This window comes from Kogia breviceps, chromosome 18 (genome assembly GCF_026419965.1).
Source record: "Kogia breviceps isolate mKogBre1 chromosome 18, mKogBre1 haplotype 1, whole genome shotgun sequence".
Classification (NCBI taxonomy): Eukaryota; Metazoa; Chordata; class Mammalia; order Artiodactyla; family Physeteridae; genus Kogia; species Kogia breviceps.
This window is the reverse complement of record NC_081327.1, coordinates 396,149-417,290: the sequence shown is the minus strand read 5'-3', so window position 1 is coordinate 417,290 and position 21,142 is coordinate 396,149. Positions and strand designations below refer to the sequence as shown.

The 21,142-nt window shown below is 45.0% G+C and overlaps 1 protein-coding gene across 4 annotated transcripts; it reads right to left on the bottom strand.

Moving 5' to 3' along the window:
* Positions 1 to 872: 872 nt before the first annotated feature.
* ZNF329 (zinc finger protein 329) lies at positions 873 to 16,652 on the bottom strand. Of its 4 annotated transcripts, XM_067019948.1 has the most exons (5): positions 16,529 to 16,585; positions 16,089 to 16,210; positions 14,922 to 15,000; positions 14,069 to 14,199; positions 879 to 3,980 (listed from the first exon to the last, which is right to left on the bottom strand). In XM_067019948.1, exon 5 carries the CDS (start codon positions 3,958 to 3,960, stop codon positions 2,344 to 2,346), a length of 1,617 nt encoding a protein of 538 aa, XP_066876049.1. In that variant the 5' UTR covers positions 3,961 to 3,980; positions 14,069 to 14,199; positions 14,922 to 15,000; positions 16,089 to 16,210; positions 16,529 to 16,585; the 3' UTR covers positions 879 to 2,343. The 4 variants fall into 4 exon arrangements, with proteins under 4 accessions (XP_058900690.1, XP_066876049.1, XP_066876051.1 ...); XM_067019950.1 differs by lacking the exon at positions 16,089 to 16,210 and having other exon boundaries at positions 16,529 to 16,593; XM_059044706.2 differs by lacking the exon at positions 16,529 to 16,585 and having other exon boundaries at positions 16,089 to 16,378.
* Between the last annotated feature and the right edge of the window lie 4,490 nt (positions 16,653 to 21,142).

The following is a 21,142-nucleotide window of genomic DNA, read 5'->3' as shown; positions in this document are numbered from 1 at the left end:
TGACTGCTGTGTTTGATTTTTATTTTTTTGGCTGCACCACGCAGCATGTGGGATCTTAGTTCCCCAACCAGGGATCAAACCTTCCTGACTGCTGTGTTAATCAAGTATTGCAACCCAGCCTGTGGGAGAACAGAAGAGGGCCTGGGTCTGGACAGGAATGGTTAAAACTAGCCGTACTGGCCACCAATCAGTCAAGGCTTTTAAGAGGCTATGCCCTGGGGCTTCCCTGGTGGTGCAGTGGTTAAGAATCTACTTGCCAATGCAGGGAACACGGGTTCGAGCCCTGGTCTGGGAAGATCCCACATGCCGCGGAGCAATCAAGCCCACGTGCCACAACTACTGAAGCTCGCACGCCCTACAGCCCGCACTCTGAAACAAGAGAAGTCACCACAATGAGAAGCCTGAGCACCACAATGAAGAGTAGCCCCTGCTCGCCACAACTAGAGAAAAGCCCGCGCACAGCAACGAAGACCCAACGCAGCCAAAAATAAATTAAATAAATAAATAAAGAGGCTATGCCCTGTCTCTCTCAGATTCAGCTGTTCGCCTGGTGCAGAGAAGCCCAACATCCAGTTGCACCATCTCCAAAGCAAGAGCTGCTCCAAGGAGAGAGTTTTCCTCTTGCATTGCCCTGCGGGGGGTGGGGGGGAAGGTGGGGTTGGTGTTCCTAACTTGTATGAAGGTGGGGTGTAGACTATCAGCGGCCCTGCTGCGTCTCAGCCAGGAGCAGGCTGAAAGAATGCAAGGAGGACCAGAAGAAAGAGGAAAAGGGCAGGAAGGAGTTTCCTTTAATGCTTGTACTAGTTTTCTATCGTTGCCATAATAAAGTACCACAAATATAGCTTAAAACAATGCAGATTTATTATCTCATAGCCTTAATTAGCTCAGTGACCTTCTCCCTGACTCTGCCTCCATAGGAACAAGTCAAACTTCCAAGCGGAGCCACCCTGGGGCTCCGAGGCTATGCCAACCAGTGTGAGCAGCTCTGAGCCAGCCAGCACTGCTGGGCCTCAGGAGGGATGCTCCCAGGTCCTCCCAGACCTCTCTGTAGCCTCCTACTCCCCATTCCCGGAGACCCACCCTCTTCTTCACAATAACACCCTCTCATCATCCAAGTCCCCAAAAAAGAAGTTATTCTTAGGCCCTGAGCTGTGGGATGCTGATTCAGAGAAGTTTCTGCCGAGATGCCCCCATCCATGCTTACAACTGCCCTGCGACCCTGACTTAGCCACTTCTGGTTTTAATAAGGTCCAAAGAAAACCCAAACTCACCTCTTTTTATCTCCACCTTTTTATTCCTCATCAAATGATTATAACAATGTATGATTTGTGATAGAGGAAAAATCATACACAAGTAACAGTCACTTAGGAGACCCCATGTTTATTTCTCCATGATCAACTCCCAACCTACATCCATACGTGTGCACACTTTACATGGCAAATCTTCTATTTTATGCTCTTGGTTGCCAGCCATATTATAAGCATTTTCAATATGGCAACAAAACCTTTATCATCATGGTTTGGCATGGTTGCATGGAACAAATCACAAATGTCCCAAATGAACAATGAGGGGTGACAACGTAAACATAACAACTCAGTGTTTTTCTGGTTGTTTGTCTCAACAACTCAAGCAACGCATATTTCTCAGCAGCAGCCCTTTCCTTCTTAGGAGAACCTGCTTTGGCCTCCATATTAAGAGGGATAACATCACTGTTCATTCACAAGCGACTTCCTCACCCAGGTGCCCCTGTTGAAACAAGTCCTCAACACCTGGCAGGAATGTAACGTGGAAATACATTCAAATGTCAATCCGTTGTAATTCTGTGGTTGCTGTGAGCTGGAGCACTGTGTGGGGTTTCTCACCAGCATGCCTTTGCTGACACAGCTAAGATAGCAAGGGCTCCTGCCGACAGCTTCCCTCGCTGGATTCCAGTAAGAGTTTGCTTACATACAGTAAGGCACACACTCCCTCTTAAAGGATTCCTCTTCCCAATTATACAGGCTCTTTCCAGTTTAAGGACTCGGATGTATGGGTAGGTGAGTTCTCCAGGGAAGTATCTACCTGACTTTCTCAGGTTTTATTCCAGTGTATGCACTATCATGTTTGGTACAGGCTGAATCATCCCTGAAGCCTTTGCCACATTAATTACCATCCTGTATCCTCTGCAAGAGTTCCCTAATGTATAGACTTAACAGGATGGCTAAGGAATGTCTCACTTCCACCAGTTCGCTGGACAGCTCAGAGCAGTCTTTTCCACTGACAGGGAGGAGCCACCACTGAAGACACTTTTCCCTCACATAGGTTTTTGAGACCCAGTCAGAAGATGAGTGTGGCCCACATTCATTAAATATCCATGGGTTGTTCTCCAGGGTGTGATCTCTGGTGTCGGATGAGGGAAGAGCTCCTTCTGAATGTTTTCCCACACTGAAGACAATGACTGGGACCCTCCCTGCTGTGGAGCCTCTGATGTACTGCCAGGTGAGAGTTCTGCTTGAAGGACTTTCCACAATCTGGACACTGGTACGGGGTCTCCTTAGTGTGAATTCTCTGGTGTTTGGTCAGACAGGAGCTGTCCCTGAAAGCTTTACCACACTGATTACACTCATAGGGCTTCTCACCAGTATGAGTCCTCTGGTGACGTATGAGACCAGCGATGTTCCTGAAAAGTTTCTGACACTGATCACAGCCATAGGGCTTCTCACCAGTATGAATCCTCTGGTGCCTGATGAGGTAAGCACTCTCAATGAAAGTTTTCCCACATTCTTTACACTCATAGGGTTTCTCCCCAGAATGGATTTTCTGATGCACAATGAGGTGAGAGTTACGGTTGAAGGATTTCCCACATTCCACACATTCAAAGGGCTTCTCTCCAGTGTGAGTCCTCTCATGCTGGGTGAGGTATGAGCCATCTCGGAAGGCCTTTCCGCATTTGCTACATTCATAAGGCTTCTCCCCAGTGTGGATTCTGAGATGCACAGTGAGGTGGGAGATGTCGGTGAAAGGTTTCCCACACTCATTACATCTATATGGTTTTTCCCCTGTATGAGTTCTTTGATGAAGAATCAGGGACGAATTTCGGTTGAAGGCTTTCCCACATTCTCGACATTCGTAAGGTTTCTCCCCAGTGTGAATTCTCTGGTGTTGCGTCAGAGCTGACCCATCACTGAAGGCTTTCCCGCATTTACTGCATTTATAGGGCTTCTCTCCTGTATGGATTCTCTGATGCACAATTAGGTTATAGTTCTTGGAGAAGGATTTTCCACACTCATTACAGGTATAAGGTTTCTCTCCAGTGTGAGTTCGGTGATGCAAAACAAGAGAAGAGTTCCGTTTGAAGCACTTGCCACATTCAGTACATGTGTACAGTTTTTCTCCAGGGCTGTTCCTCCTGTTTTCATTAAGAGATGAACTCAGGGTAAAGATGTCCCCAAAGCCCTTACCTTCATACAGTTTCTTCCCTCTTTTCATTATTTTTTGTTCACCAAGAGGGGTAAAATGGTTGAAAGACTTAACACTTTCAGGGTATTTATAGGGTTTCTCTCTAGTTTGAGTTCTTCCAAATTGAATAACTTCCACGGAATGGTTGAAGGCTTTCCCACAGGTGTCACTGTCACCTGTTCTCTTAGCTACATAACTTTTCTGACAATTGTGTAAAGCTGGGTCACAATCCAGGCTTTTAACACCTGAGCCACATACATGGAAACCGTTTCTTGTGGAAACTCTCTGACATCGTGGGAGGTCTGGGCTCACGCTCAAATGCTCCCCAAATCCAGGATATTCACGAATTGCTTCCTGAGCTCCTGGTTCCTCCTGAGTTAAGGCTGATTGCCTCAAATGTTCCTCCTGGTTCTCACAGTCCCAACTGTTACCTAGAATGGAGAAATGAGGACCCTCTCGTGTAAATCCTTCCATCTCCATGTCACAGAACAGTTCTTCCTCAGGAATGTTCTCAGCTGTCATTTTCAATCTTCTGTCCCAGGCTGGAAAGCAAAGAATGAAAAAGACAGACTTAAGTACATGAAGCCATGTATGGAAGAGGAATGAAAGATGGTGACAGGTCAAGTGTGTTTGTGTGTCTTTTTACTTGTTTTCTTTTTGAAATTCATATCTATATGAGGGGGAGATACTGTGAGAGTCGAGGGATGGAGCCAAGAACAGGTTCAAGAAGAGCCACATGGCATTTCCACCCTCCTAGAGAACAGGCAGGGGGAATGGTGTTGGGGGTAAATATCACCAAAAGGATTAGCCTAAGATGTGGGAGATCAGAGGACAGGTGTCACTCTGATCACACAGGAACACATCTCAGCCACTGTGTGCTTGTCCCCATCACCCACTTCCCTTACCAACAAACAGTACACACTCCAGATCCTCCACTTCACAATGGGATTACAATAGCATTGAACGAGCAGTTTTCACCGCACCTTTGTGGTCAGAGTTCTGCCTTCGTGGATGGGACACAACATAGGCCTGGTGACCTGAAAGTTCTGAAATTCCTAGATCTGTCAACGACCTTCCTGTAGGGTTATTACGAGAATTACATCACGTGTGAGGCTGGCTCTGAGCTGGAGAACAGACAGTACTGTAAGTGGTTGCCAGTGTCTTCACTGTTATGGATCTTTCTCTAACCATGCTCCCACCCCTTTGACTTGAAGATATCAAGAGGGCTTCCCTGGTGGCGCAGTGGTTGAGAATCCGCCTGCCAATGCAGGGGACACGGGTTCATGCCCCGGTCCGGGAGGATCCCACATGCCGTGGAGCGGCTGAGCCCGTGAGCCATGGCCACCGGGCCTGCGCGTCCGGAGCCTGTGCTCCGCAACGGGAGAGGCCACAGCAGTGAGAGGCCCGCATACCACAAAAAAAAAAAAAAAAAAAAAAAAAGAAGATATCAAGAAAACTGGCTCTCGGGCTTCCTTGGTGGCACAGTAGTTAAGAATCCGCCTGCCAATGAAGGGGACACGGGTTTGAGCCCTGGTCCAGGAAGATCCCACATGCCACAGAGCAACTAAGTCCATGTGCCACAACTACTGAGCCTACGCTCTAGAGCCCACAAGCCACAACTACTGAGCCTGCATGCCACAACTACTGAAGCCTGTGCACCTGGAGCCCGTGCTATGCAACAAGAGAAGCCACCACAGTGAGAAGCCCACGCACCACAATGACGAGTAGCCTCTGCTTGCCGCAACTAGAGAAAGCCCGCATGCAGCAACAAAGACCCAGCACAGCCAAAAATAAAATTAATTAATGAATTGATTTTTAAAAAATTTCCAAACAACAAAAAACACAGTAAGAGTCAAAATACAAGTGGCAGGTGGAGAGATGATACTATAAAGTATAAAAGAGACAAAGAAATAGTGCCGGAGATCTATAAAAAAATTCTTACAGAACAGCACATAAAAGGGAAAAAAATGGGTAAAGGATACAAGGAGGAACTTGATGGAGAGAAAATAGAAATGTCCTGAATACATGAAATTCTTGCTCATTCACACCTAAAGGCATTTACAAAGTGTAACTTTAAGAATACAAAATATGCACATTTCACACGAGTAAAAGTAAAATAAGGCATGATAATATAATGCTTGAGCATGTCATGCAAGAAGAGAGTTGGTGGGCATGTAAAGAGGTCAGTCCACTTGGCGATGTAACTTGATAGTCGCCATAGAAACATAAAACAGGTACATTCTGCCACGGTGCAATTCCACTTGGTGGTGTCTTAAGATTCAGAAGGCCTGAGTCCCAAGCATAACTGGACATCAAGGTATACCTAAGGAGATGGTCTTAGAGGCCACCAGGAAAAAGACCACCCGTGAAGGAATGAACAGTACTGTGATTAACTTGGTAACAAAAATAGAAACCTGATAGTAATGGAAGATTACCATCAAAGTGTCGAGGGAAAAAACTGTCAGATACATGATTGTTCATGAGTGAAAGTAAGGGACTTCCCTGGTGGCACAGTGGTTGGGAATCCACCTGCCAATGCAGGGGACACGGGTTTCAGCCCTGGTCTGGGAAGATCCCACATGCCGCAGAGCAACTAAGCCCATGCACCACAACTACTAAGCCAGCAATCTAGAGCCCACAAGCCACAACTACTGAGCCCTCATGCCACAACTACTGAAGCCCATGCCCCCAGAGCCCATGCTCCGCAACGAGAAGCCACTGCTTCTCACTGCCCGCACACCACAACAAAGAGTAGCCCCCGCTCACCACAACTAGAGAAAGCCCACATGCAACAACGAAGACCCAACGCAGTCAAAATTAAATAAATAAATAAAATTTTAAAAAGAAAAAAGAGTGAAAGTAAGGTAAAGGCAGCTTCAGAAAAGCAAAAGCAGGGTTTATCTCCAAGGACACTTGCCAAAAGAATTAGAAAAAAAATGTTCTTCAGGGAAAAAAAAAAACCCAGAAGGAAGGAATGGAGAGAACATTTATCTAAATAAAATCCAGCGCTGACCACATAAAATGAAGCAATAACAATGACTCAGGGGTTAACAATGGGATGGACTAAAATACTGAATGGCAGGGGCCCATGAGATGAAAACGGGGTAGCAAAATTAAGTGCCATGACATTCTTATATTGTTCATGATTCATGTTAGACCTGGTCAAGTCAGGAATAAAAGAATAAATGTCATGTAAAACTTCCAAGCCCACAGAGCAGTGGTTCTCAACCAGAGACGGTTTCACCCTCAAAAGACACTTGGAAACATCTGGGAACATTTTTGGCTGTCATGACTTGGGGTCAGATGCTACTAGAATCTAGGGATGCTGTGAAATACCTTTAAAACACAAGACAGCCTCTCACACATAGAATAACCAGCCTCAAAACTCAAATGTAAATAGTGCCGAAGTGGAAAAACCCTGTTACAGGAGAAAAGAATAATAAAGAAAAGGAGAAAAAACAGATCAATCCAGAAGAAGGTGCTAAGGGGGAAAGCTCAAAAAGGACAGGTTAAGATAGAAAGTATAAAATAGGACATCACCAATAATAATAAATGTAAGTGGCTTTGATGGGCAAGATAAACAGTGTCAGACTGCATTAAAAAACGTGTTTGTAACAGACACCAAAAGCAAAAGGACACAGAAGACAAAAGCAAAAGTTTGGAACAGACAAATGCTAACCAAACAAAGACTGAATGATGCTTTGCTAACCAACAATAAACTTCAAGGATGATTAACAGGGCAATATAACAATGGCAAAGACGTCTACATTAACAGCATGCCTCCAAACACAGAGCAAAGTCAGCAAATCCAAACATACTGGGAGGGTTTATGAACCTCCTTCAGAAATGGAAATGCAGAAAGACTGAATAGAGACAAGCATAAGAGAATGTAATTAGCCAGCCTGCTCACACAGCTGAATGAAGACCCACTACCAACAATTAGAGCCAAAGGCTTTCCAAGCACAAGTGGAACATTTGCTAATATTGGTCATAAACCAGGCCAAAGAATAAGTTCAACAAAGACCAGACCACAGTCTCTTGACTACAAATGTGGTCAAGTTAAAAACCAGTAACAGAAAGAATGCCAAATACAAAAAATAATAGTAAGTTTTTTTAAAAAAAAAAACCCTATTTATTTGGAAAAATGAAAACCTGTTTCTCAGTAATTCACACATCAGAGAAATCTTGATGCAAATTAGAAAGCATCTACTTAGAAAACATGGTGAACTGAACAACTGATGATTATGGCACATCTCAAAACATGTAGCAAAGGAGGATGCAGCTAAAGAAGTTCCTAGGCAAAAAATGTTGGTATTTAATGCATGGGGGGTTTGTTTGATTTGGGTTTTTTTTGTTATTGTTTTTTGTTTTTGTTTTGTTTTGTTTTTATTTTTGTTTTTTGTGGCCATGCCATGCAGCTTGCGGGACCTCAGTTCCCCAACCAGGGATTGAACCTGCACCTTCAGTAGTGAAACACAGAGTCCTAACCACTGGACTGCCAGGGAAGTCCCTAATGCTTGTATTTGTAAAGAGAAGACTGAAAGTTAGTAAGATCACTGTTCGACTTAAGAAGTAAGGGAAAGAGCCACAGAGAAAACCAACAGGAGGTGAAAGGAAGGTGATAATAAAGGTAAGATCAAGAATTACAGAAACCAAAAACAAGGAAACAGCCAAGAACATGAAAAAAAACAAAAGTCTGTTATTTGAAAAGACTAATGAAATTACCTTTGGCAAGAGTAATCATAAAATAAAGAACAAGAAGGCATACATAGGTGATATTCGTCATAAAAAGGGGATTTAATTAAGAAACAGAAGAAAGTCATCAAAATGGCAACATTGGATGTATCCTACAAAAGAAGGCCTATGAAATATTAGAACATCTACTGATACGATTCCCTACATTTTCAGATTAAAATAGAAGACAGCCCCCTACATCCTATCTCAATAAATTCAGAAAGTAATTTCAACAAATCTCACCCAGACTCTTGATCAAAATGCTCTCAGATTAAAGTAGTAGACCCCTTTACCCTAAGTCAATAAGTTGATAAGGTATTTTAAGGAAAGCTCCAACTCATGATGAAAATTTTTATCAACTATGAACACAGGGAATTAAGGTAAACATCACACGTGAGGAAAAATGAGAATTGTTCAGTCTAAAGCCAAGGCCAAGACCCCAGATGCCTGCTAGGTCCACAGCATTCAACAGTGATGCGGAGGGCCCAGCTGGCCAGGAGGACCATATCCCCAGCTGTCACTCCTGGCTGCTCCTACTTTTCAGACCTCCTGAGGCTGCCTTATTACCATGCTACATGTTTCCTCTACTGAGCCTTCTGAGTAGACTGGGGCCTGGGTGGCCTACAGTTGTCCTGTGGAAACAAGAGATGGAGAGCACCTCCCTACAAGTCTGTAAGGGGAGGATGTATGTGGCACTTAAACGAAATGAGGTAAGTCAAACATATATATAGGATGATACCACTTAGTGAAAATTTTTAGACACACAAAGTATTCTCGAAGTAAAAATATTAAAATGCCCTGGCAACACATCTACCAATGCTGTGATCATGAGTGTCTTGGGAGTGTGGAAGGGAACAGCCCTAGAGGAGCAAAGGGAATGTCCATTTCATCTATAATAGATACTTCCTTTATTGAAATAAGATTTACATGCCACTAAGAAAGTGAAAAGACAACCTACCAAACAGGAGAAAATATTTACAAAACATGTATCTGATAAAGGACTTGCAGAAGATATAAAAAACTCTTATAATCCAATAATTACAGGACAACGCAAATTTTAAAAATAGGCAAAGGATCTGAATAAACATTTCTCCAAAGAAGACATAAAGATGGCCAATAAGCACATGAAAAGATGATCAACATCATTAGTCATTAGGGAAATGCTGATCAAAACCCAGGCTTTCACTGCCATGGGCCTGGGTTCAATCCGTGGTCGGGGAACTAAGATCCCACAAGCCGCACAGCACGGCAAAAAAAAAAAAAAAAAAAAAGACAATAACAAGTGTTGTGAGCATGTGGAGAAACTGGAACCCTCACACACTGTTGGGGGGAATGTAAAATGGTACAGCTGGGACCTCCCTGGTAGCGCAGTGGTTAAGAATCCACCTGCCAATGCAGGGGACACGGGTTCAAGCCCTGGTCCGGGAAGATCCCACATGCTGTGGAGCAACTAAGCCCATGTGACACAACTACTGAAGCCCGCGCACCTAGAGCCCATGCTCTAGCCCCTGCTTGCCACAACTAGAGAAAGCCCGTGAGCAGCAACGAAGACCCAACGCAGCCAATAAATAAATAAATAAATAAAATGGTGCAGCTGCTTTGGAAAACAGTCTGACAGTTTCTCAAAAAGTTAAACAGAGTTATCATATGACCCTGCAATTCCACTCCTAGGTATCTACTCAAGAAAAATGTAAACATATGTCTACACATAAACTTCTCCCTGAATTATGAGTACATAACAGCACTATTCATGATAAACAAAAGCAGAAACAACCCAAATAAATGTCTACCAACCGATTAATGGATAAACAAAATGCGGATATACACACAATGGAATATTCTTCAGTCTTAAGGAGTGAAATACTGATAAGTGCTTCATAACACAGATGAATCCTAAAAACATTATATGCAGTAAAAGAACTCAGACAAAAAAGACTCCATATTGTATGATCACATTTAAGTGAAACATCCGGAAGAGGCAATTCCATACACACGGAAAGTCAATTAGTGGCTGACAGGAGTTGGGAGAAGGCAGTATGGGGAGTGACTCCTAATTGGTATGGGGTTTCTTCTTGGATTGATGAAAATGTTTTAGAAATATATAGTGGTGATGGCTGCACAACTTCGTACATATACTAAAACCCACCAAGTTGTGCACTTTGAATGAATGAACCATATGATATATGAATTATATCTCAATAAAGCTGTGATAAGTAAATTTACACCTATAAGGGGACAAGTTTCACCTAGCCTGACCTGCAGCGCTTGACCTTGGCAGTATTTCGCCTGGGGGCATCCAGAAATCTGTGAAGGTGTCAGGTTGTCACAAAGATGGAAGCAGGGGGAACTGCTAGCAGCTGATGGGCCTGGACCAGGGATGCATATTTGCTAACACACTTGGGACTGCTCCACGTGATGCTTGACCAACTGGTGGACCAAAGTCCCTGCAGGTATTAACCTGGGGTACTGCACTACGGAACAATACTACATGTGTTACAAGAAATCAGGGAAAAGGTGCCTTCATTTAGGGGAAGGAAGTTGAAAGGAAGTCCAGATACAGCCCTGAATTCATGAACTCATTCCCTATTTTGCATCTCTCTCCGTGACCAAAACTGGCCATTCCAACTCTACACTCAATCAATGAGGGCCTGAGTGCCATAGTGGTTACTGCAAAAAGAACAAACCATCACAAGCATACAGGAGGACGTTAGGACAGACTTCAGGGAAATAGTATTAAATTAGGGTATCTAATGCAGGAACTACACTGAATTTCATTAATTAAGGTTGTTTTAAAAATCCTGTATTATTGCCCTCATACATATCTGTGTAGCTATTTTGGGCAGTACAATGATACCAAAACTATGTTGTAAAATATTCACCTTGATGCTGTTCACAAATTTGGGTGGGGGCGGTCTCTATCTCCCCCCCCCAACCCCACTCGTCCTCTGACCTCAGATATTCACAATACCAGTTCTCCGGAGCCCCAGTATGACTCATTTTCCCCAGCCTGCCCTTCTCTTCTCCATGGCCGCTGAAGAAGGTAGTCTCTAAGGCTTTCTATACACTGAATGTTGCCCCAGCACATGTTGAGACTTCAGGTCTGTTTGGAGAACTGTTTTCTGTGATAAATTGTCCTGATGTTGTTCCAGGTCATAGCAGAGGGGGTGACTAACCCTTCACCTGTCACCCCAGATCATCCAGATAGCCTGGGTTGCCTTACTGTGTTACGTGCTTAGAACCTGCTTCCACCAAGGTACTTTCTTCCATTCCTATTTAATACACCTAGTCTGGATCCACCCACAACACTCACTGCTCCAGCAGCATCAGGCCATACTTCACCTCATGCAACTTCACTAAAGACAATGAATTCTGACTGTCCTATTTCTCTTAATCCAAACCTACAATCTCCAACAGCGGACTGCTTCTTATGTTTTCAAGGTAGCTGTGCCAAACATTTAAACATAGAAATAATTTTTTTAATACAAATGCCTTTCCTTTTATTGATTCTTTACATTTATTTTTTAAAGTTATATGGATATTTAATATCTATAAAATTCTTTTCAGGACAGTAAAAGGCATACTGTAACTACTGATCATAAAGACTGAGCATTGGGCTTCCCTGTCAGCACAGTGGTTAAGAATATGCCTGCCAATGCAGGGGACACGGGTTCCAGCCCTGCTCCGGGAAGATCCTACATGCCACGGAGCAACCAAGCTCGCGAGCCACAACTACTGAGCCTGCGCTCTAGAGCCCGCGAGCCACAATTACTGAAACCCGCGCGCCTAGAGCCTGTGCTCAGCAACAAGAGAAGCCACCGCAGTGAGAGGCCCATGCACCGCAACAAAGAGTAGCCCCTGCTCGCCACAACTAGAGAAAGCCCGTGCACAGCAACAAAGATCCAACACAGACAAAAATAAATAAAATAATTTTTTAAAAAAAGTAGAACTCCTCCTGTGGAAAGAGCAGAGACAGAATGGCTTCAGATAATCCACCTTAAAAAACAAAAAAGACTGAGCACAGAAAAAATAACTCAAAATGCATCACAAGCTTAAATATATAAGCTAAAGCTATAAAACTCTTAAATGAAAAACATAGGCATAATTCTTCAGAAACCTGAATACAACACCAAAAGCACAAGTGACACAGTAGATAAACTGGACTAATCAAAATTAAAACCTTTTGTGCTTCAAAGAATGTTACTAAGAAAGTAAAATGACAATCCACAGGATAGGATAAAATATTTGCAAATCATATATCTGATAAGGCACTGGTATCCAGAATATAAAAACAACTCTTACAGTTCAATAATTAAAAGACCAATAACCCATTTCATAAATGGGCAAAGGATCTGAATAGACAATTCTCCAAAGAAGATATACAAAAGGCCAATAAGCACAATGAAAAGCAGCTCAATATCATTAACCATCGGGGAACTGCAAATCAAAAACACATCGAGATACCATTTCACATCCCCCAGGGTGGCTACAATCAGTTCCACTCCTAGGTCATCCAAGAGAAATGAAGACATATTTCCACAAAAAAACTGCCACAAAACTTGTACGTGAATGTTTATGGAAGCATTATTCGTAATACTCCCAAAATGGAAGCAACTCAAATGGCTATCAACTGATGAATGGATAAACAAATTAATATATTCATACAAGGGAATATTATTCAGCCATAAAAATGAACCAAGTACTGATACACTGTAACATGGATGAACCTTGAAAACATTTTTAAGTGAAAGAAGCCAAAACAAAGTACTACATATTGTATGACCATTTATATGAAATGCCTACAATAGGCAAATGCAGAGACAGAAAGTAATTAGTAATTGCCTGGGGCTAAGAAGCATGGAGGAAATGGGAAGTGAGTGCTAATGGGCAGGGGTTTTCTTTTGGGGGATGATGAAAATATTCTAAAACTGATCTGGGTGATGGATGCAACACCTGGTGAATATACTAAAAAGCACTGAATGGTATACCTTAGAGGGTGAATTATACGGTATATGAATTGTATCTCGATACAACTATTTAAACAATTAAGCAGGTGTTGAATCTGTTGGAGTCAGAACTACTGGTCTAGACTCCACTTGGCATGTTTCTGGTATCTTAGGATTAAAGCTTGTGGAGAGGGCTTCCCTGGTGGTGCAGTGCCTAGGAACATGCCTGCCAACACAGGGGACACAGGTTCCAGCCCTGGCCCAGGAAGATCCCACATGCCATGGAGCAACTAAGCCCGTGCACCACAACTACTGAGCCTGCGCTCTAGAGCCCACAGGCCACAACTACTGAACCCACGTGCCACTACTGAGCCTGTACTCTAGAGTCCACAGGCCACAACTACTGAGCCCATGTGCCACAACTACTGGGCCCACGTGCCACAACTACTGAGCCTGCACTCTAGAGCCCGCGAGCCACAACTACTGAGCCCATGAGCCATGACTGAGCCCATAAGCCATAACTACTAAGCCTGCAAGCAACAACTACTGAGCCTGTGGGCCACAACTACTGAGCCCTGCTCTAGCCCCACGAGTTGCAACTACTGAGCCCGTGAGCCACAACTACTGAGCCCGTGAGCCACAACTACTGAGACTGCTCTCTAAAGCCTGCAAGCCACAACTACTGAGCCCATGTGCCACAACTACTGAGCCCATCTGCCACAACCACTGAGCCCATGAGCCACAACTACTGAGCCCGCGCGACTAGAGCCCATGCTCTGCAACAAGAGAAGGCACCACAATGAGAAGCCCGTGCACCAAAATGAAGAGCAGCCCCCGCTTGCCACAACTAGAGAAAGCCTGCATGCAGCAACGAAGACCCAACGTGGCCAAAAATAAAAATAAATAAATAAATAAAATAAAGCTTGTGGAGAATTCCATTCCCAGGCACTCACCTCTGAAGGGCTTTATACCCAGTCTCTATGACCCTGCAGAGGGATCCACTTAAGCCCAATGACTGGATGTTTGATATCAATGGTTGCCAGACCCCAGATGCCTGACCCCATCTGCATGGTTCTTACCATCTCTGTGGACCACACATGATAATGTTTATTTCTTCAAATGATACATTCTTTAACAAAAATAAATTGTTTGCCACTAACTTTAGCCCTGTTCAAATAAAGCTACCCACCTCATTACCAATTGTGATTAACAGCCTGACTTCATTTTTGATGACTGACTGCTGACAGCTTTCAACCCCTGTCCTCACCACCACCTACTGCCCCTTCTCCTTCTGCAAACGAGGCAAACTAACAAGAAAGCCTGAGTGTTTTCTCCTTGGTGTTGGCAGGAAGTTCAAACCATGCAAGCCCCAACCAATGCAAGGCCACCCTCATCCCAACTCCATTAATCACTATAAAAGCCCAGCGAGCCTCCTTTTCCTGCTGTCTCACGATTTTTGTTTGTTTATTTGGTTTTTGGCCGCACCACATGGCATTCGGGATCTTAGTTCCCCGACCAGGGATTGAACCCATGCCCCCTGCAGTGGAAGGGAGAACACTTAACCATTGGACCACCAGGGAAGTCCCACTCACCCTTTTTTTTTTTTTCGGTATGCGGGCCTCTCACTGTTGTGGCCTCTCCCGTTGCGGAGCACAGGCTCCGGACGCGCAGGCTCAGCGGCCATGGCTCACGGGCCCAGTTGCTCCGCGGCATGTGGGACCCTCCCGGACAGGGGCACGAACCCGTGTCTCCTGCATCGGCAGGCGGATTCTCAATCACCGCGCCACCAGGGAAGCCCCCACTCACCCTTTTTTTGATCATCATGGGAAGTCTGCCCTGCTCTCCAAGACAGTCTCATTACGTGAGTAATAAACCTTTTGTCTTCCTGTGGGAGGGTGTGTAAGATATAAAAAGATGTGTGTTTGAGGCAGGGAGAAAAGAAGGGTAAAGCTAATGAGGCAAAGTATTAATAACTTGATAATCTGGATAGTTTTACAAGTGTTTATTGAACTATTCCTGCAACATTTCTGTAGGTGTAAAACTTCAAAATAAAAAGTCAGGTGCTAAGGGAGAGAAACAATCAATAGAAGGGAGAAAAGTTACTGGCTGTGGGTAGAAAAAATAACAAAGTCTTAGTATTCAAAACATATTTTTACAAGCCCAAGTCGCTAACAAGCAATTTATTTTAATTGGCAAAGGATAAGGGATCTTTCTGGGGTGATGGTAATTTTGATAAAGGTTTGGACTGCATTTGTCAAAACTCATCCAGTGATACAATGAATACCTGTGCATTTCAATGTAAGTCAGTTTTCCCTCAAAAATTTAAAAAGCAATATTGAACTCTAATTGATGTTAAGCATAGTAAGGTGTTTGAGGGGGGAGTGGAGTGATATCTGCCATTTACTTTGACTGTATCCCAAAAAGATTGTGGGTGGCTAAAAGGGTGGACAAAGGGAACAAATATAGGGCATACAGCAAGTAGAGCAGAGAGTTAATGAGTTGGTATAAGGACGCACAAGTGTCTCAACTTTTCTAGATGTAGAAAAACTTTTATCATAAACTATTGGGGGAAGAGGAGCTAAGGAAACGAACCCACTAAACCAAGGAAGAGGAGAGCGAAGTGGCTACTAACAGCTGGAAAAAGGCAGCCCTCATTGAGAACTGCAGCAAGATCTGATTTTGCAGCTATTAGGTGGGGAAAAAACAGGTGATCTGACACCTCCCGGTCTGCCGAGTGGTGGGAAACGGCACAGTCTGCGGGTGCAACGCGGCCACCTCGGCCCGAGACCCACTGACGCCCACACGGGGCCCTCCCACCACCCGGCAGCAGAAGGGCGGCAGACCCGGGGTTCGCCCCAGCGACCGGGCCAGGACACCCGGCAGGCAAGGGCAAAAGGCCCCTATGGAAGGACGAGCTCAATACGAGCGCGGAACCGCCGGAAAACGCGGAGGAAATCGCTAGGGCGTCCTCACCCGGAGAGGGAGCTTCCACACCCGCCGAGGTACGTCCACATCCGCAGCGGAGCGTCCACACTCGCCGGGGGGCTTCCTCAACTGCAGGGGACGTCCACACTGCAGAAGGGGGGCGTCCACACCTGCCGGAGGGGGCGTCCTCAACTGCATGGGACGTCCACACCGCAGAAAGGGGGCGTCCACACCCGCCGGGGCACATCCACACCGCAGAAGGGAGGCGTCTACACTGGCCGGGGGCGTCCTCACTCGCGAGGGCCGCCGCGCCTCGGGCGGACCCCCGGCCCTGCGAGTCGGACGCGCCCACTGCCCGCGGGAAACCCGCCGGCAGACGCTCCGCTCCTGCGTCACCAGGACCCAGCGGACACCGCCCCCCGCGACACACACACCGCCCTCGGGAGGAAATAGGGGTACTGAAAGGGCGAGGGGCGCAGCGGACTCACCGGAGGCGGGCCGGCGCCACCTGCGGCAGCGGCGGAGCTGCAGCGGCCATGTTCGGTGCAAATGCGCGTGCGCGCGCCGGGACCCGGATGTGCGCGTCCCTGGAGACTCCGCGGCCACCGCTGGACCCGTGCGGTGTAGAGACCCGAGTGCCTGCATTTCGATTCTGCTCGGCACCGCCCCGGATCCAGTCCCCTCGCCCTGGGCGGGGGTCGGCCGCAGGGTTCTGGTCTCCCACCGCCCGCCCTGCGCCCAGTCTTCGCCTCCAGCCCAGGGACTTAAGAGCGGTGCTGTCAGGAAGAGCTGTCTGTCCCTTCGCCGCATTTACTTATTCAGTTATTTATTGATATCAGTGTGGATTCGCTGACATTTATTTTCGCTTTATCCCGGTACATCATTACTGTGCAGCCTTATTTTTATGTACTGTATAGTTTGCTGAAATAATTCTATATCATTACATTTCTTTAAAGAAAAATATGTTAAAATTCAGATAAGGGCAACTCATTATCCATTGACAGTATAGTTATTTCCTTAGAAATCTAAACAGAAGCTACACATTTTTGGAATTAATGGGAGTTAGGTAAGGATTTTAGATGGACGATTAGGAATGCAAATTAATGTATGTGTTGTGGAAAAATAAGTATATAAAAATTAGCAGCAAGCAGTTAGAAAATGTGCTTTTAAAAGAAATAAATGTTCTCAGTTTTATGTATGTGTATAAAATAAAACAATTCCAAAAAGAAATAATTAGCATATGTACAAAAAATAATAAATACCCACACTTCCACTATCCAGCATGAATGTTGGGGGGGGCAACCCCCAGAGTAGCCCAGGCAGGATGTGTGTGAGGCCTAGGGTACCAGACACAGTTCCTACACAGCCTAAGTCAAGGTGAAGGAGACAATTCTCAAAGAATCTCGCCCAGTATATACACTTTTTTGTTTTCGTATTGGTGATTGTAGGTTTTTAAAAAAATTGAAGTATAGTTGATTTACAATACTGTGTTAGTTTCAGGTGTACAACAAAGTAATTCAGGTTTTTTTTTTCCAGTATAGGTTATTATAAGATATTGAGTATAGTTCCCTGTGCTTACAGTTATCCTTGTTACTTATCTATTTTATGTATCATAGTTTGTATGTGTTATTCCCATACTACTAATTTATCCCTCTCTCTCCTTCCCCTTTAGTAACCATAAGTTTGTTTTCTCTGTGAGTCTCTTTCTATTTTGTATATAGATTCATTTGTATTATTTTTTAGATTCTACATGTAAGTGATATATTTGTCTTTCTCTGTATGACAACGTCACTCAGTATGATATTATCTAGGTCCACCCATGTTGCTACAAATGGCAATATTTCATTATTTTTTATGGCTGAGTAATATTCCATTACATATATATACGTATATGTAATGTGTACATATATAATATATACATACCACATGTATATATGTAATATATACATATCTTTTTCAATATTTTATTATTTATTTGGTTGCACTGGGTCTTCAGTTGCGGCAGGTGGGCTCCTTAGTTGTGGCATGCAAACTCTTAGTTACAGCATACACGTGGGATCTAATTCCCTGACCAGGGATCAAACCTGGGCCCCCTGCGTTGGGAGCGTGGAGTCTTAACCACTGTGCCACCAGGGAAGTCCCCATACCTTCTTAAACCAATCATCTGCTGATAGGCACTTGGGTTATTAGGGCTTTCCTCTTAGTCCCCACCCAGGGGCACAGGTCCCAATGTGGTCGCTTTTCTTCCCTTCCTACCCGATTACTTGTGGATCTCTCTTACAGCCTTGGATATACAGGAGTCCTTCTGCCAACTTCCAGTTAGTCTTCAGTAAGAATTGTTTCACATGTAGATGTATTTTTCATGTGTTCGTGGAGGGAGGTGATCCATGTCCCTCTTACTCCACCATCTTGATCTATCACCAATAATCTCCCTTTTGATTAGGTTAAGGTCAACTGATTTAAAACCTAAATTACATCTTCAAAATCCCTTCATCTTTGCTGTACAACCAAAACAAATCAGAGTGTAATACCAGGAGGTGGAAATCATGGGTGCCGTCTTAGAATTTTGCCTATCACAATGTCCACTCTAGAAGTTGAAATGCATTGATTTAACTTGCAGGCCCTTGACAACCAGCAAGTCTGCACACTTCCTGTATGTCTGTTCATTAACTACCCAATCTTTTTCGGGACTGGTCACTTCATATTGTTTATCCATGTCTATGCTGGAGTCTATCTCACAACTGTGTATGAACTTTCATGTAGCAGCTCCCCTGCCTCCTTTTCCTCTGATGTTCCTGTCTGGCTTCTCGAGGTGTCATAGTCAGGGTCAGCATACACTGAGATGGAGTCAGAAGTACAAAAGGTTATTGGGGAATAACACTAGTAAAAGAACGAAACAGTGAAAAGGGGAGAAAGCGGGATTGGCCAGGAGGCACTGTCCGACCACCATGCTGCCCAGCAATAAGCTCAGGGCAGACTGCCGGTGAGAGGAGTCTTGTGTGGGGTGCAAACATCCAGGCCTGTGGACCATGGCCTTGCGTGCTTGGTGGCCAGAGGCTGCTGGGAAAAGAGTGTGACCTGGGCTCCTAAGGAGCTCACAGCTGACAGCAGGTCCCTCTTTGAAGGCAAGTCAGGGTAGCAGCCAACCAAGTCTATCCTTGGTGCCTTGTCCTCTGTTGGTGTACATAGTGCCCTTAAAGAAAAAGATCCTTCACTCGGGTTACAAAGCCTTGCCTGGTCGAGTCCTGTCCCCCAGCTCCATCAGGTTCTGGCCCCTTGGTTTCTGTGGCCTCTGATCCTCTTTCAATTCCTAGACTTCTCCATCAGGAACAGAAGCCAGAGTGCTCAAGATTCCTTAAGGGTCTGCCAAAATGGTATCATTCCTTTTAAAATTAGAGGAGAAAAATTAATGTAATCCAGTCTGGCTTATGTTCGTCTTTATACCAATGTAGTCATAAAATGTATTTTTTTTCTATTTTTTGATGGAGGAAGGAGCCCACGAAGGCCAAAGTGCCTCATGCTTGAGAAAGAAGGTCGGGATCTGCCCTTGCCTTGCCCCTCCTCACACCAGGTTCTCCATTATCAGACTCCTCTGCTCTGTAGCGCACTCTCCTCTGTACTCCCTCTTCTGGTCAGTGCCTCCTCATTTTTTCAGATTTTCTATTGCTGATGATCCCCAGGTACACCATACCAGCCCAGGCCCCTCCCTGTACTCCAGACTAAAACAGTCTCCTGCTTCCTTGACTCTCCACTGGAAGGCCTGATGAGCATCTTACATGCCCCAAAGCGAATGCCAGTGCTGGGATTGAGTCCCGGCTCCTCTCACAGCATTGCCTGTCTTGGTCACCAGCATTTCCATTCTTTCCCTGATAAAGGCCAAATTTTTTTTTTTTTGTAATAAACGTATTTATTTATTTATTTTTGGCTACGTTGGGTCTTTGTTGCTGCGCGTGGGGTTTTTCTAGTTGTGGCGAGCGGGGGCTACTCTTCGTAGTGGTGTGCGGGCTTCTCATTGCGGTGGCTTCTCTTGTTATGGAGCACGGGCTCTACGTGCGCAGGCTTCAGTAGTTGTGGCACGTGGGCTCAGTAGTTGTGGATTGCGGGCTCTAGACCGCAGGCTCAGTAGTTGTGGCACACGGGCTTCGTTGCTCCGCAGCATGTGGGATTTTCCCGGACCAGGGCTCGAACCTGTGTCCCCTGCATTGGCAGGCAGATTCTTAACCGCTGAGCCACCAGGGAAGTCCCAGGCCAAATCTTCTTTGGTGTCTGGACTCTGCTAATTCATATCCTACCTGTGACTGGACAGTAGGTCCTGCCAGCATCATGCTCAAACCTACCCAGAATGCAGCCAACTCTCACTGCCTGCCTGACGGCCAGCATCTCTTACAGTGATCATGTCACCAGCCCCCCTGGTTCTATCCTTCTCCCCAACTAAATTTCCCCATAGCAGCCCGAGACTTCCCATGGCACCTCCCTCCTTTGCTTAAAATTTTTGAGGGCTCCCAGCTCCCTCAGTGGGGAAAGTCCACACCACAGCCTGCAAGGCAGCCAGGTCAGCCCTGAGCTCACTGTCCACACCTTTCTTTCTCTCTGCCTTATTCAGCTCCAGCCACATTCATCCTCTCCCTGGTGCTCACATGCATGATATGCTCCCACATCAGGGCCTTTGCACATGCTGTTCCCCCCTTGCCTGGAACACGTTTCCATCAGATATCTGCCCAGCTCATTCCTTATCCTCTTTAAGTCTTTATTCATACTTGGCACATACTAGGTACTTAATGAATATTCATTGACTGAAAACCAGTCAGTTGAATTGTTGGTCCCAATTTTTCACTGCCCTCCCTGAAGAAGGATTACATGCCCTCACATGTTGCTAGTGACTTGCAAAGACTCCCTGTGCAAGTGGGAAGGAGGCATATATATGTGATATACATGTATATGTATATATATACACACACATATATATGTCTATATTTGTATAATTATTTACATTTTTTCCAGGTTTGGAAACTGGATTCAAAAACAAAGAGTTAGCCAGAAATCAGGGCATTTCTCTTAGAATCATATGCTGTCCTGAAAATAGAAAGATTCACAAAGGCTAA